Raw genomic sequence first — 17,072 nt, 5'->3', positions numbered from 1 at the left:
CTGATTGGGAAAGGATGCAAAGGTTCGTTTTCCTCCCCTTAGGGGATCGTGTTGAGTGGGAGGCAGCGGGCTGTACCTGCAGGGCATTATGCTAACAGGTGCAGGCTGCAGACCTGTCACAGGCCCGGAGACCAGGTTCCCTACTGTGGCTGATGATCACACTCATCTAGCTTGACATTTTATTACTGTCACTTGAGATCTTGTCTGTTCACCCACACAGACTCCTGCTGACCTCTCCAATCTGAGTCCAAGCTCTCTGCAGGCTGAGACCACATCCCTAGGTACCCCTCCCCGTCAGAACCTGGCACACACCGAGGCTAAATGTTTGTTGGAGTGGCTATTTGTGAACCATCTGTGCTGGGAGCGGTGGAGACTGTGCCCACGGCTGAAGGGCAGAGTTTAGGCTGCGCTCCAGGGCTGGTTGGAGCCACGAAACCATTTGGGAGTGGGCCAAGAGGGGACTTGGCAGGTTGCTCATCCACGCTGATCCAAATACTCACTCGGGAGAGAATGAAACATTTTAGAGTGTCTTCTTCTACATATGCTACTTAGACCTGGTGAATTCCTCCAAAAATAGCCCCTGCCCTCAGGCAGGTTACCCATGAAAGAAGTGGGCCTGGCTGCGGCTCTTTCCATTCCAGGAGGCAGACAGCGGCTCCCAGCTGCTAAGGCCGAGTCCCATGTGGTGAATAAACGTCCAGGAGGGCGGGGCTGCCTTCAGGGCTCCTCTCTCTGCTCACCTCCACTTGTCTGCTGGCTGCGTCCTCCGTGGGCTCTCGCTGCGTAGAGGGAAGGCAGTCTCGGCAGCCCTCGCTGACCAGTCATCCCCGAGAGCCCTGCTGGCATCCCAGGGAGCAGACAGCGTCTTTCCTGGAAGTTCTGGCAAAAGCTCTGGGAGGACTCCAGGGCCCCCACGGGTCACAGGCCCTGCCTCACCTGATTGGCTAGAACTGAGTCATGGCCACCCTTGAACCTGTCACTGTGGCCAGAGAGAGAGGCCTCTGATTGGCTATGACTAAGTTACGTGTCCATCCTTGACCTTATCACTGTGGCCAGGAGACAGAGGCCTTTCGATTGGCTATGGCTGAGCACGTGCCCATTTCCGTAGCATAGGAGGCGTCAGCTCCCTTTTCAGATTCAGAGGCTTTGGTTGAATTGGTACAGACTGGGAGAAAGGAGATTCCCTAAAGGAAAGGGAGATGGAACAGACCAAATTATCACAACCGCAGTGATGAGAAATGGGGTTTATTAAGCGTCTCCTACGTGCCAGCGTCTGGTCTGAGTGCTGTCTACGTATTGCCTTGTTCATTCCTCAGGACGGTCCTAGGAGCTAGGTCTGCTTACCATCCCCAGTTTACAGACTAGACAACTGAGGGGCAGTGTCAAGTCTGTTGCCCCAGGTCACACAGGCAGTGAGTGACCGGCTGGGATTTAAATGGAGGCAGTTTAGCTCCGGAATCCACACTCACAGCTACTGCGGGATCCCTCCTGGCAAGCCATGGCTTTACCTCCTGTGGATAAGTGTTTTGGGACTAAGAATCAGAGTGAGCTGGCGCAGTGGTGTGTTCATATCCCTTGTTGCGTGGCATAGCTCAAGAGAAATCCTTTCTAGGGGGATGGTATCCTAGCTCCCGTACACCAGGTAGACTATAGTCATCCCTTCCCTGCAAGTTGCTCTCCTTCCCAGGCCCTGTCACCCTCTTCCCTGTTTCCCATGAACTCACCCGACTGTGTCGCGTACAGCTGCAAAATCGGTGGCTTAGCGTTCCGTGCTCCAGAGAGCTCGAGGCGGCGTGTTTCAGTGGTTCCTTTGAGTATCTTCCCGGCCAGAGAAAACTTCTTGGAGAGGCTTTGGCATCATTGCAGAAAGGTCCAAAAGGGAAAAGTCCCTCATCCCAACTCCAACATGCCCTTCTGGTTTTCAGAGGAGAACTCAGAGGCCCAGAGAGGGGAAGTGAATTGCTTGAAGTAACACAGCAAATGGTTGGCTAGCACCATGGTCTCTGGGCCTCTTGGTGGGAGTCTGCAGTATTTCCTCTTCAGAACCCTCCTGACTATTGAGAGGGTGAGTGCAGGTGACTTCCTGTCTTGGTGACTTCCTGTCTCTGTGCCTTTGGTGCCTAACTGGAAAAGGCAGGGTTTTCATAATTTGAAGCATCCTAAGACTGGGCTTTTCTCCAGTTGGTCAAAAATGATTTTTAAAAACTGTATCCATTGGGATGCTTTGAATTACAAGTAATTTCTTAAAATGTTCAAACTGACCTAAACAAGGAGAATGTGTTATCTTATAAACAAGCTTTTCAGATGTGGTTTGAGCTACAGGCATGGTTGGATCCAGAGATTCATGACATCACCAGGGCACCAACTCTACTTCTTATAATTTTCCCAGCTCTCACCTCCTTGATGTGTTAGCCTCACCCTCACAGCGGCTTCTCTTGTAGTGTCAAGAACACTGCTGAGGCACCTGGCCTCACACCTACTCACCATGACCTCCAGGGGAAGAGGGCACCTCGGCTCCAGTGTTCCCAGCCAGTCTGTGGTCCACTCTGATTCGACTGGCTTCCATTACAGACCTGCCATCCTTATCCAGCCGCTGAAATCAGAGAATGTGATGTACTTAATGTTCACCAAGGAGACAGAATCATGGTCCCCAGAACTGCTGGCATGTCCATACAGAAATCAAAGCATTAGACTGGGGGCGTGGGGTGGGGAGTAGAGGCTGGGTCATACCTGGTGCCTTCCTCTACACTGACATCTCTGAGTCTACAGAGACCATGAAATGAAGAAGGGGTTCGAGAGTTTGCCAGTCACCTTATTCCATCCATCTAGGGCTCTGAGCCCAGGTGTGGGAATGACAGAAAGGCCCTACCTGGCCTTCTCCTGGGTCTCACCACATTCTTCTTTTCTTGTCTCCAGACAGAGATTACTGCAGTTTATGTGACAAGCAGCCAATCGGGAGGCTGCTTTTCCGGCAGTTTTGTGAAACCAGGCCTGGGCTGGAGCGTTACATTCAGTTCCTGGACTCAGTGGTAAGTCCCTGCTCCTGGGGGATGGTCCTTTGGTGCTCTGGGGTCAGTGATTGTTCTGTCTCAAAGAAAAAGACCTAGTGGTTTAGAAGAGTGAGGAATAAACTCACTGCTTACAAAACTCCCAGTATAGACTTTGATTAGGAATGCAAAATTATCTCAGGATCTAAACTCGTAGGTGACCTTGGGTGGGCCCCCTCCCTTCTGGACCTTAGTTGCTGTTACTGTAAAGTGGAGCTCTGTCAGCGCTTTGATTCTGGAAGCCTGGGTTATTATGGGAGGCAGAGTCTGGGGAAGTTAGGCCTAGCTCTTGGATCTTGTGGCCCCTTCCTCCAGCTTATAAAATGGAATTCCATTTTATAGAATTCCATAGCTTTTGTGTGTTTGTACAGTTGTTTATTGTCTGCTTCCCCATTAGAATGTAAGCTCCCTGAGGGCAGGACCCTGGGCTTCCTGTTCACACCTGGCCTCATACAGTGCCTAGCATCTATGGGCACTCAATCAATGTCAAATGAAATGCATGGCTGTCGAGTCGGTCTTACAGCAGATGGCTCCACTGGGCTCTGGCATGGGTGGTATGCCTAGCGCCATGGAGGCTTCCTTCAGATGTGCTTGTTGTTTGTTTAACAAATGCTGATTGATGGTAGGGGCTTTTAAGACAGGCTGTGGGAATAGTCAGGAGTTCCTCCGCACCTGCCCAGGAAGGCAGGGTACCTCAGTTCAGCCAACTGCCTTTGGGTTTCTATCTCAGGAAGGAGGACAAGAGGAAGAGAGGTGAGGAGTGGAGAGCAGTCATGAAAGGAGCGAAGTCATCCAGGCCCCTCTCCCGGGGGCCGGGGCTGAGATGCTGTTGTTTCCTAAAGGCCCTCATGCCATCACCGGCCGCAGCCATCCCGACCTCCATCTCAGTTTGGGGGACAACCCTTTAGGGTTTAAGTCTCTGTATCTGCTTCAGGATCTCCACGGGGATCTCTAGACCCAAAACCAAATTACCCACTGGACATCTCCACTGAAGTCACAAAGGCCCCTTTAAAGTCAGTAAGTCCTAAATACACTCAGCCCTTTCTCCCAGGACCCCAAAGCTACCAGCCCTTGAGACATTACCTGTTCCAGTGACCAGCACCCTACAGTCACCCAAGCCTGAAATCTTTGCACTGTCTTTGATGCCTTCCTCTCCTCATCCTTCCCTAACCTGATCAAGGCTCATGTGCTTGGCTCCTTGACTCTGCCCAGGCCAGCTCCCTCCCCTCTACAGACTCTGCCTTGGGCTTAGGGGAGGCTCTGCCTTGGGCTTCGGGAAGGCTCTTGGCGCCACTTGTATGAGTGATTACAGTAGTTTTCAATCTTGGCTGGGCATTAGAAACACCTGGGGAGCCTTAGAAAAACACCAGAGCCTGAGCTGAAGCCCAGACCAATTAATTTGAATCTCTGGAGTTGGGACCTAGTATTTTTATAACTTTTTTATTATGGAAAATTTCAAACTATAAAAAGTGAAAGTCTACAGAATAGCGTAATAAACCCCCAGGCACCCTTCACCCCACTTCAGCAAGTATGAACTCATGGCCAGTCTTCTTTCATCCATTCCTCCATCCTCCACTCTGTAACATTTTGTAGCAAATTTCACCTATTATCTCATCTGTGAACTTTTCAAATGTATCTATGAATAAGAGCTCTTTAAAAAATGATATTGTCACAACTTAAAAAATTCTTTGCTGTCATCAAATGTTAGTATTCAGATTTCCAGTGTTCTTGTACATTTTATGTGTATTTGTTTGACTTGGTCTGGATAAGGTCCACACATTGTGATTGGGTGATGTTTTCTTGACTCTAGGCTCCCCCATAACCACCCACCAGCCTTGTAATACATTTGTTGTTCCTACAGAAGAGTTTCCCACAGTCTGAATTTTGTATTTTCATCCCCAAATGTCATTCCACAGGCTCCTCTATATTTCTTATACATTGCTAGTTGGATCTAGAAACTTGTCCAAAGTCAGTTTTCCTTTCTGCGGGGTGGAGTGGGATTTGACTTCCTCCGTGGTTTCATGTTCTTCCATCAGGGGGCATGTACAATCTGGTTGTCTTTCTTTTTGAAACGGTAGCAGCTATTGCTAGGCTGTACCTAAATCTGTACCTTAACAAGGGCTGCAACAGGGCAGCAGTCTAATTCTGCCATTCCTTCTTCATTTGCCAGTGGAGACACTTCCTTTTGATGACCATTTGGTGACCCAGTGGTAAAGTTTATATAGGAAATGGTTGATTCTTTTCTTGCATTAATGTTTCTAAAATACCAAACTGGTTCTCTACCATTCTCCAGTAGCAGTAACTAATTAGAGTTTTTAACTCGTGGTTTTAAACATGGTGCATGTGTATTGATGCACCATAGTCATTATCCTGACTGATGCTCGTGGTCTCATCACTGGCTAGTGGGGGCCTCTCCACGTTGGCTTCTGAGTCCCTGGCTGGACTTCAGCAGTTATCAGTAGTCTCCTTGCTGTCTGGTATGACGCAGGGTTCTGGGCTCATCTTGTACTAGATCCACTGTTTTTCAGAGGAGCTGTGGTTCCTTTTATGGGGACATAGTAGTTGTAGGCCACCATTTGGCACAAGGGTTTATACCACTAGGCTGGCCACCGATTCTAGAACCTATTGGGGTTTTTTCAAATCTCCCAGGGGTTTAATGTGTATCCAGAATTGGGAAATAATGACATCTAGGATAGAGTCCAGGTTCTAAGGCTGACTTAACTAGATCTTCCAGCGTCAGCTCCTGCCCACCTTTTCACTCTCGGCCTTCCGGAGTCTTTCTTGAGCCCTGTGTTCTTGCCCGACCACCCACTTCTGGCGTTTCTGACTTGCTAGGAGAGTTCAAGTCTCTTGGCTGTAGCTCCCTCAGGCCTCCCTGCCTGAAGTCCTCCCCATGATCCCATTTGCCTGGCAGATACCTGCTTGTCCTTCTGTCCCATGTTCTCAGAGGCCCTCCCGATCTCCCTCTTCCTCTCTTTCCTGCTAGGCCCCTCTGCTGTGGGTGCTTGCTTCTCACATGCACCTGAGCCACATTGCTGCCCTGTGCTGGGAGAGGTGCACTGATGGAGAGTGCAGGCTCCAGAGACACTCCAGAGAGTGCAGATGCCAGGACCACGTGGCTCTGCCATGAGACCATGGGCGGGTGTTTAACCCCTCATGTGTCTCATGTCTTCATCTGTAGGTGGGGATATAGCCATGTCTGATGATGGGAGAGGTGTTAGGTAGAGACTACATGAGTTCTTACTACTCAGAGCCATGTCTGGAATAGCACTGAGGCTCAGTGAAGGTGGTGGCCATTGAGAAGTCTATGTGCCTATTCCTCCACCAGCCAGAGCCTCTTGGTGGCACAGATGTGGCCCATGGTCTGTGAATCCTCAGCCCACAGTTCTGCACCTAGCAGCTGAGTGATGCTCAGTTTGGGCCTAGCGGAGGTTGGTGACTTGCCTGAAGTCACAGAGTGTGTGAGGGGCAGAGGTAGGCCCAGAACCCAGGCCTCCTGGCTCTCGGCCCAGGCTCCTTCCTCCACATTATGCTGCCCCTGAGGTCATGAGCATAATAAGCTAATGACATGGAAGTTTGGAAGATGAGAAATGGGGTGGAAAAAGAAGAACTGGAGCAGGTTAAAGGAGGTGGGGAGTGATGGGGAGACTGGTTGTATCATGAAGTAAGGCAGTCAGCATAGGAGTCTTTGGAAAGGCGACATTTGATTGAGGACCAGGAGGAGTTGGGGGAGTTAGCCAAGTGAATACATGGTGAAAGGGCATTGCAGGCAGGGAACAGCCAGGACAAAGGCCTGCAGGCAAGAATGTCCATAGTTGGAGAGGAGGGAGGAAGGGCAGAGGGGTAGGAGAGGAGTTGATCATGTAAGACTTTGTGCCATAAGAGAACTTTGACTTTGAGTGAAATCAGGGAGCTACTGGAGGGTGTTTAACAGAGCAGTGGCATGGTCTGACTTGGGTTTTTATTTATTTTATTTTATTTTATTTTATGTATGAGATAGGGTCTTGCTCTGTCATCTAGGCTGGAGTGCAAGGGCAGATTCATAGCTCATTGCAGACTCAACCTCCTGGGTTCAAGTGATCCTCCTGCCTTGGCCTCCCAAGTAGCTGCAAATACAGGTGTGTACCACCATACCCATCTGTGACTTAGGTTTTTAAAGGATTTCTCTGGCTCCCATGTTGGGATCAGGCTTTGAGGGGCAGAAGCAGGAGCAGGGAGATCTGCTAGGAGACTGTTGTAGCAATCCGGGTGAGAGCAGCTGGTGGCTTAAGCCAGCGTGGTAGCCCCTGGAAGTGGTGAGAAGTGGTTGGATTTGAGACTTGTGTGGAAGGCGGAGTTAACAGTATATTCTCTGATGGATTGGAGATGAGAGAAGAGTTAAGGAAGACTTCAAAGTTTTGGCCTGAGCAAATGGAGAGATGGAGTAAGGATAAGGCTGCAGGAGGGTCACCTTGTGGCAGTATCAAGAGCTCCGATTTAGGCATACGCAGCTTGGGATGTCCACCAGAGGCCCGAGTGGAGAAGCTCTAGGGGACATGGGTATTCAGGTCAGGCTTCACGAGAAAGGTCTGGGGTGGAAAAGGAAACTTGGGAGTTTTCAACTTTTTTAAATTTTTGTTTTTGAGACAGTGTCTTATTCTGTTGCCTAGGCTAGAGTGCAGTGATGTGATCTTAGGTCACTGCAACCACCACCTCCCGGGCTCAGGTGATCTTCCCGCCTCAGCCTCCCAAGTATTTGGGACTATAGGTACACGCCACCATGCACAGCTAATTTTTGTTTTTTTTGTAGAGACAAGATTTTGCCATCTTGCCCTGGCTGGTCTTGAACTCCTGGGCTCAAGCAATCTGCCTTTGTTGGCCTCTCAAAGTGCTGAGATTACAGGCATTAGCCTCTGTGCCCAGCCTGGGAGTTGTTAACATATATATAGCTGGTTTTAGAGCCCTGGGCTGGAGGAGCTCACTGAGGAAATAAATACACGTGGATGGAGAAGCAGTGAACAAAAGACACCCAGACCAAGGGCTGCTCCCCATTTGGAAAAGGGGAGGTGGCGGCAGCTTTGGGAGCCATCTAGAGAGTTGATGAGGCAGAGCAGGGTGAGGCTAAGCCTAGGAGCCGGTGGAATTTTCCAGCCGTGTGTTTTGTTAGACACTTATAGTCAGTTTGAAAAGGGGGAAAAAATCCAATGGATGCCCATTTTCATTCTGGTCATGCCGTCGTTCCCCCTCTCTGGGCCTGTACCAAGAGCTGTTTTTTGGAAAGGAAATGTGAGTCTGGCTCCCTGCGTCAGCGCGTCAAATGCTCTTCACCTCTGCCCTAATGAAGCCGCCACTCAGGAGAGGCTGACCCCATCCCCTCTGCGTTTTCATCTGCATCCCTGGGAATTAGCGAGACTTTTTCATCGCCCATCTTGACGTCAAATGACCAGCCTCTGGAACACCTCTTTTACGCACGGAGACTTTATTGAGTTTTCCAGGGCTGGTATAACTTCTCGTCTAAAATCCGTTTTTTCTTCCATCCTGACCGGAACCCAGAGGAGGGAGGAGGTGGTGGTGTCCGTCCTTGGTGTTGCAGTAGCGCCCGGGTGCTGCCTGACTCGGCCGGCGCCATCCACGCCATTCCCATCTCTCTGTTGAATTTCTACCAAGCGGAGCTTTTAAAAATAACCTGTCCTCGTTGGACTCTGATGTAGTCCCTGGGAAAGGCTCCTCTCCTGCACAGTTTTTTGTTTTGTTTTGTTTTTTTAATTTGAGACAGTCTTGCTCTGTCGTCCAGGCTGAAGTGCAGTGGTGCAATCTCAGTGCACTACAACCTCTGCCTTCTAGGTTCAGGCGATTCTCCTGTCTCAGCCTTCTGAGTAGCTGGGATTACAGGTGGGCACCTGCTAGTTTTTATATTTTTAGTAGAGATGGGGTTTCACTATGTTGGCCGGGCTGGTCTTGAACTCATGACCTCAAGTGATCCGCCTACCTCGGCCTCCCAGAGTGCTGGGGTTACAGGCACGAGCCACTGCACCCAGCCTCCTGTACAGTCTTAATGTCTGCATTTCTCAAGTCAAGTGGAAGGACTGCAACTGTTTTTAAAGAGGGCCCGGGTGATCTGGGCAGCAGAACTGTTTGTGCGTCATTTAGAAGACTGCTGGGGGAGTTCGGTCTTTGGTGTTGATTGTCAAGGGTCTTCCAGGAACCTGAGAAAGACCCTTCTCCTGCCACTAGTTGCCCTCTCAGCGAGAAATGCAGTCAATGACCTAAGCCATGACTAGGTCTGGTCTCTAGAGGGCAAAGAGTTTGCCCAGCTGGTCAGGGGATTGAAGAGGGTCCAGGCTAGTGTCAGACCCACAGGCCAAGAGGGTCTCAGGCATCTTTGAGACTGCTGGACTTCTCTCTAACTTTTTCCCTGGGAGCCTTGACCCTATGCTGGCTCATTTGAAACCATCTTCTCTCCACACTTGGGTGAGACTTAATGTCTTCAGGTCTCTTCTCTTTGGGATTGGGGGAGGTTTGGCAGATACAGAACCAGATCCACCCAATGCATATTTATGGGGTGGCTCTGTGTGCCAGGCTCTGTTCTAGCAGTTGGGAGAATATAATGAACAGGAGAACTAAGTTCCTGCCCTCGTGCAGCTTGCTTTTTGGTTAAATGAAAGACTAAAAAAAAAAAAGAAGAATTTTTTTTACAAGAGATGGAGATTCACTTTATCGTCCAGGCTGGAGTGCAGTGGTATGATCATAGCTTACCATAGCCTCAAACTCCTGGGCCCAAGCGAATCATCCCACCTCAGCCTCCTGAGTAGCTGGGACTACAGGCACAGGCCACCATGCCTGACTGTTAAAAAAATTTTTTTTTTTTTTGAGATGGGATCTCACTGTATTGCCCAGGATGGTCTTGAACTTCTGGCCTCAAGTGATCCTTCCACCTTACCCTCCCAAAGTGCTGGATTATAGGCATGAGCCACTGCATCCAGCCAAAGAAAATTTTGAAGTGAATTAAGCAACTCCAGCTACAAGTTAAAATATCTGTTCAGTATTAGCTTTGGGATTTTTGTTTTTGTTCTTTTTTGAGATAGAGTCTCACTCTGTCACCCAGGCTGGAGTACAGTGGTACAATCTCAACGAACTGCAACCTCCACCTCCTGGGTTTAAGCAATTCTCATGCTTCAGCCACCCTAGTAGCTGGGATTACAGGTGTGCACCACCATGCCCAGCTAATTTTTATATTTTTTGGTAGAGATGGTGTTTCACCATGCTGACCAGGCTCATCTTGAACTTCTGACCTCAAGTGATCTGCCCGCCTTGGCCTCCCAAAGTGCTGGGATTACAAGCATGAGCCACTGAGCCCCGCACGGTGTTAGTTATTACCTCAGAACACGGTGACTTGAAACAACAGTCAACCTTTATTATCTGATGGTTTTGTGGGTCAAGAATTTGGGCATTGGCCGGGCGCGGTGGCTCAAGCCTGTAATCCCAGCACTTTGGGAGGCCGAGGCGGGTGGATCACGAGGTCAAGAGATCGAGACCATCCTGGTCAACATGGTGAAACCCCGTCTCTACTAATACAAAAAATTAGCTGGGCATGGTGGCGCGTGCCTGTAATCCCAGCTACTCAGGAGGCTGAGGCAGGAGAATTGCCTGAACCCAGGAGGCGGAGATTGCGGTGAGCCGAGATCGCGCCATTGCGCTCCAGCCTGGGTAACAAGAGAGAAACTCCGTCTCAAAAAAAAAAAAAAAAAAAAAAAAAAAAAGAATTTGGGCATGGCTTCGTGAGGTGCTGTTGGCTTAAGGTCTCTCATGAGGTGAGATATCACGATGTTGGCTGGGCTGAAGGCTTGACTATGCTGGGGATCTGCATCCAGTTACTCGCATGCCTGGCAGGTTGGTGCTGTCTATTGGGAGGAGGGAGCCTCTTCATGGGATTGCTTGAGTGTCCTCACAACATGGCTGGCTTTCTCTGGAGCAAGCGATCCAAGAGAGCGTGGTAGGAGCTGCAGTGCCCTCTATGACCTCTCCTTAGAGCATCCACACTATTTTCCTAATATTGTACTGGTGGCACTGGTTAGCCCTGTTTCATATGGAAAGAGACTTTCCAAGAGCATGGATGTCAGGAGGCCACCTTGAAGGCAGGCGACTACAAATATGAGGTTACAACAAATGAAATCTCATATAGGAAATGCTAATAGGCATTCTTAACTGCTAAGTAGCCTTGACTGTAGGAGATGACATAAAATTGGTGGGCTATCACCTGGCTTTACATGTGCCTGATCATCTGAAATTTTATTGTGAAATGATCCACTCTGCCTCACTGGGGTCTAAGTACTCTGCTTCTCTTGTTTATGAGAATCCAAAGATTATTTGTCTTTGTCTTTCTCTCACTGCTGTAATTCCACAAAATGGGGAGAGTGGAGGGTGCTAATAGTTTTTCAGCTCCACATAGAGACTGTCAGAATAGCTAGGAAGCCAGATCCCGGGAGCAGGGCTGTCTTGGAAAAAGTGCCACTTCTAAAATGGGTTTATATAGTGCACATCTGTGGGATCATCCAGTCTCCTGGATTCCCCACCCATATTTCCAAATAACATGGTTGTCCTAGAAACTACCATGTTCTTAATGATGTCACCCCCAAACTGCAGTTGACTGGAGCAGGAGGGAGTCTGTGAGCCAAGGCGGGCCAATGAGTCCTTTCTGTGGAATTGATGGCCTCAAGGGGACGCTGCTAGAGAAAGCTTAACATAAAAACCCTGGAAACTGTGGACTGCCATGTTTCCTGTGCTGGAACAAGCCAGTTAGCACCAAGAGATCGTGAGCAACACATTCTCTCTCTCTCTCTCTCTCTCTCTCTCACACACACACACACACACACACACACACACACACACACACACACGCACACAGATGATGGGGGTTCCAGAGGTGCTTGTGTCCCTGGTTTCTGGGCTCCGTGCCCAGCTGCTTTTCTGTTCTCCTCACCATTTGGTTGTTCAGCTCATCCTCAGATTTCAGGAGCCAGGAGCTTACAGTTTTGCTGAACTAGGTTAGACTGGGATTCTTTTCACTTAGAACAAAAAGAGTAATGGGGAAAGTTAAAGATCTTGTCTGGTAGCCTTTGGATCCTTGGCTGGAGGCAGGGACAGAGAAACAATTCTGAGAGGGAAGAAGGAAAAGCAGCTGTGGTGGGGGTGAGGGTAGGGGGAGCCACTCAGGGCTGAGCTCTCAGGAGAAGAGTCATGGGGCAGACAGGAAGCGGGATGGCAAAGCCCCTCTGTATTAATCCATTTTCAGGCTGCTGATAAAGACATACCCAAGACTGGGCAGTTTACAAAAGAAAGAGGTTTAATGGACTCACAGTCATGGTGGAAGGCGAAAGGCACATCTCACATGGTGGCAGACAAGAGAAGAGAGCATGTACAGCAGAACTACCCTTTATAAAACCCTCAGATGGGGCCGGGCACCTGTAATCCCAGCATTTTGGAAGGCCGAGACAGGCGGATCACAAAATCAGGCGTTCGAGACCAGCCTGGCCAATATGGTAAAACCCCATCTCTACTAAAAATACAAAGATTAGCTGGGCATGGTGGTATGTGCCTGTAGTCCCAGCTATTCAGGAGGATGAGGTAGGAGAATCGCTTGAACCCGGGAAGCAGAGGTTGCAGTGAGCTGAGATGGTGCCACTGCACTCTAGCCTGGGCAACAGAGCAAGACTCTATCTCAAAAAAAAAAAAATCAGATCTTGTGAGACTTATTCATTATCATGAGAACAGCGCAGGAAAGACCCGCCCTTGTGATTCAGTCACTTCCCACTGGGTCCTTCCTACAACACGTGAGAATTGTGTTCTACAGTTCAAGGTGAGATTTGTGTGGAGACACAGCCAAACCATATCACTGTTTGCCACCAGGGAGCTTATCACTTCCCCTGACGGGGGGGTGGGCTTCTCCACTTCCCCGGAGAGAGGTGAGCCTTCCCCCTCCCCCTGAGAGAGGCCAGCCTGTCCCCCCCACCACAGGCAGAGCTGTAGCCCCCCTTCCCTCCTGCCTTCTATTCAGTATCTGCCTTTGGCCAGGCCACGATTCATAAGCTGGTGGCTGTGGTACCTCAGGAAATCAGGGTCACTCCCACCATTCTCATTCTCTACCCAATGTGGAAAGGAGTCCATTCTTCCCTCCCTTCTCTGGTTCCATCCCATCTGTTGCCCTAAGATGGGCCAGTGAATCCTGACTGAGGCCGGAGAGGGACACTCAGATGGGAGCCAGAGAGTAGTGAACACTTTGTCTGCCCAGGCGGGCACAAGCTCTGGGGTTGACCGGGTCCGTCTGACCCCGAGGCCTCTGGGGGACACCCCCTTCATGCACTGCTCTCCATTCTCGCCAGGGAGCAGAAAGGAAGCAAGGTCAGTGCCCACCCATCTGAAGCACAGTGCCAGACATCAGCCAGGTCCTAGCAGGAAATGGATGGTCCGCCCAATGTGTGAACGGAGGACTTTAATGAAGACCTATTTACAAAGCATGAGCCGGGAAGGGCAATTGGTAGCTGCTAATGCAGCACCTCTGAGCCTCCACCGTCTCCTAACCTGCAGGGCTGAGGAAAGGGGCTGATGCAGGACCGTGGGAGAAGGCCGCCCACAGGAGTCGGGTCTGGAAAAGAGGGTCCAGGAGCCTGTGGTGCCCAGACAGGGACGGAGCCAGCAGAAAACCACCCCACCTACCACTCTACCTCCACAGCCAGGTGGGAAAGGGCTAGAGGGGCTCTGGAGGGGCGGCCCGTGCAGTCAGCACAGACGAGAAGCTGGGGCCTAGGGGGGTGGATCCAGGTGTTTCTCCAGCGGGGTGTGTGTGTGTGCTGAATATGCGTGTCACTTGTCCCTGCCTCAAGGACTCTGGAAAAGCTGACCACATCGATAATTACAGAAGCTGGAGGTGGCAAGACCTCATGGCATCTCTGACTTCATCTTCCTGTCAGGGCCGGAGAAGGTCTCCTGGGAGGAGGAGGTGACATCTAAAGTTAGTCCAAGGCCAGGAGGAATTCAGCTCAGACTGCCTTCTCTAAACCAGGGCCAGCTTCTTTGAAAATGTGGCAAGTTCTAAAAATCATCTGAAGGATATGTGTCTTCATAGCCAGGAGATATTTTCCCTGGCATATTCTGAGATTGATGATGTAATTAGGGCAGGCCAAGAGAACAAAGTATGAGGGTTATAAACTAAGATGCACATAGATGTTTCTACTTTTTGGCAGGCAGAGATGTAGAAGTAATTCTTTGTTCCTTAAGCTCAATGTAATAGTCTGCATTAATTAGAGCGGCATCTCCCCGCAGAGGCCACCCCTGTGTTTGGCATAAATCACAATGTAGAGAGCAGCTTATTCAGTGGTGTCTTCCCCCTTGGCACCTGGCACATATCTGAAAAGAGAACTATTCCCCATGTGGATTGTCGTGGGTGCTCCCTGGCACCCTGGCTGTTAGAACTGAGCTCTGGGCAGGGAGAGAGCTTTAAATGATTGGAACAGCAAGGGTGCCTGTGTGAGTCCCCTCTGTTTCGGGAAGGGATTCTCTTGCAGATGGAGGTCACAAGGGCATTCTTTGCATACGGTTTACTTTTCTTTTCACTGAAGTCATTGGCTGCTATTTCCAGAGCTACATCTAATTGTAAAATTCTGGTTTGTTGGCACAAACTCTTACTTGCTGCTTACGTTTGCTGGGTTAAGCTGGTTTCAGTTTTCTCCCACCACCTGGGCAAGGGTGTTCTCAGAGCCATGGTTTCCAGAGTGGCCCCAGCTTTGTGGAGTGTGATCTGCCTTGAGCTCAGCCCATCCAGGGGAGCCACCATGGTACCTTCCTTCTCAGGACTCCCCTCATGGGGTCACTGTGGAGACATGGCCTGTCACTAGGTGTCTTAATCAGTGCGGAAAGCCCAGCTGGAGGCCTTCCATCTGTGTTCCGCCTCCCAACACAAATGCTCTTCAAGTGGTGGCCTGGCATGGACTCTTCAGAGAAAGGCCTTTTGATCTCGGCAGGGGAGGCCTGTCCCCAAGTGCTCCTGCCGCTGCCCTGTGGACCCGCGCACCTGTCCACCAGTGGGGCCTCTGTGGAGGCAGCTGACCTGAAAGGGATGTTATTTTTTTTAATGTGGGTTTTAGAACCCAGAGCAAGAATATTTTTAGCTGGTTATTGAGGCTGATTAGTGAGCCCCAGGTCTCCATTTGGTTAAATAGAGCCACCTTCACAGATATATTTTGGGACAGTGTGAATCTAGTGTTCTGGATGGGATAGACTGCTGTGTCTATTTGGTGCCCCAAATGATGGCTGGCCATTTGCCCAGGGCCTGGGTCCTGCATAGCATTCTAGCTACATTCCATGGTGCTAGACCAATGGCGGGCTTTCCAGGGGCCGCAGGACCCCTGGGTGCTTCTCATTCTGGAAAACAGCAGGCAACTGGCTCTAGAGGGCCCAGCCCCTTTAGAGACGCCACTGTGGCCCTGTCACTTGCTAGCTGTACTGTATTGGAACTTCTCAGAGCCTTAGTTTCTTCATCTGCAAATTGGGAATAATAATACCTACCATGTAGCTCTACTAATAATACCCTGCCGTGTAGGGTGAGCCTGGAATCAGCACTCCATATGGGGTGTGTGTGTCTGTATGTGTGGGGGGTGAGTCTGTGGGTATGTTTGTGTGGGTGGGTATCTGTGGGTGTGTCTGTGTTGGGTGTTTGTGTGTGGGTATCTGTGTGTGGGTGTGTGTGGGTATCTGTATGGATGTGTGTTTGTGTCTGTCTTTGGGTGTGTGGGTGTGTGTGTGTCTGTGTGTGGGTGTGTGGGTATCTGTGTGGGTGCATGTATGAGTATGTGGATGTGTATATCTGTATGTCTGCGTGTGTACACGTGTGTGTGTGTACACATGCACACTCAGATTTAGGGGATCGTCAGGGAGCACAGAGGGAGAAAATAACAGGAAAACATCTAGAAGAAAGAGTCACCTTCAAGCATCTCAGAAATTCATCCATCAAGTCAAATCATCAAGAAATCCCCAGTCCCTCAAGGCTCATCTTGATGTGGAAGAGGAAGTGGCCTCTGGGGAGAGAGGCTGTGACCAGGCGGCCCAGTGGGAATCCAGAGGCCAGCAAGGCAGTCTGGCAGCTGTGACCTTGGGCAAGTCCCTGACTTCTCTGAGCCTCTGTGTCCAGCCCTATTAAATGAGGGGTGGGATTCCTTACAGAATCACCACCCTACATCCCTGTGACCTAAATGATTGTAGTGTTCATGTTTCTCCATTGGAGAAAATCGTTGGATCTTGGCTCTCCTTTAGAAGAGAGAGGGCAAGACAAGGAAACTCGCTCACTGTGGGTAGAAATGATCCTGGCTGCCTCTGTGGTCACTGCGAGTGCTGTCTGCTTGCTCCCTTTGGCTGGCCTGGGGAGGAATTGGGCCCTGGACACTGAGGTGTGAGGTTTCTGGGAGGGCCAGGCGGGCATCTGATTGCATAGTGGGATGCCTGAGGAGGGTCTGGGCCCGTCTCTGCTGGTGTCATTTTCTCTGTCTCTTTTGAAATAGCTGTACTTTTGGACAGAGGCTGACACATCCTTGGGTGGTAGATTTTGAAATGGTTATAAGCAATTTGCAATTAGCTCCTTTGTCTAAATGAGAAAGGAATGCTTACTCAGGCTTTCTGTTGACTCGAGGCCCTTTCTCCACGTGGCAAGTGCGTCAGATGTGAGGAAAGGAGCCCCTCTGGGATTCAGGAAAATTAAAAATCTGTCTTTTGGAGACCTCCCTTCTTTAGAGCTTGGGTCCCCTGGCTTGGCTAGTTATCAGAGTCCTAAATTCTATGGTATGGTTGAGGAGAAGCCCTGCACTTGAAGGTTCGAGTCCCAGCCCTGCCGCCTCCCGCCGCACGACCCTGCGCAAGTTCCTTTCCGCTGCGGGCCCTCAGGATCTCCACCTACAGACCGGAGGTGGAACGGCAGCCCCTGTTCTCCTGCGTCACTGCCCTGGCTCTTTCGAGGTTCAGATAAGAACATCCTAAAAAAATCTGTGTATGTTCACTTTG

The 17,072-nt window shown here is 50.1% G+C and overlaps 1 protein-coding gene across 1 annotated transcript in view; it reads left to right on the top strand.

The window, feature by feature from the left end:
* Positions 1-17,072, top strand: part of GRK5 (G protein-coupled receptor kinase 5) — a 237,525-nt gene that overhangs the window by 162,666 nt on the left and 57,787 nt on the right. The window contains exon 3 of the mRNA XM_012448060.3: positions 2,917-3,029. Coding sequence (XP_012303483.2) covers positions 2,917-3,029 — 113 coding nt within the window. The remainder of the gene's footprint in view (positions 1-2,916; positions 3,030-17,072) is intronic.

This window comes from Aotus nancymaae, unplaced genomic scaffold (assembly GCF_030222135.1).
Source record: "Aotus nancymaae isolate 86718 unplaced genomic scaffold, 86718_ANA_hifiasm-v0.15.2.pri h1tg000010l, whole genome shotgun sequence".
Taxonomy (NCBI): domain Eukaryota; kingdom Metazoa; phylum Chordata; class Mammalia; order Primates; family Aotidae; genus Aotus; species Aotus nancymaae.
The sequence above is the reverse complement of the archived record's forward strand: the minus strand, read 5'-3'. Positions and strand labels throughout refer to the sequence as shown.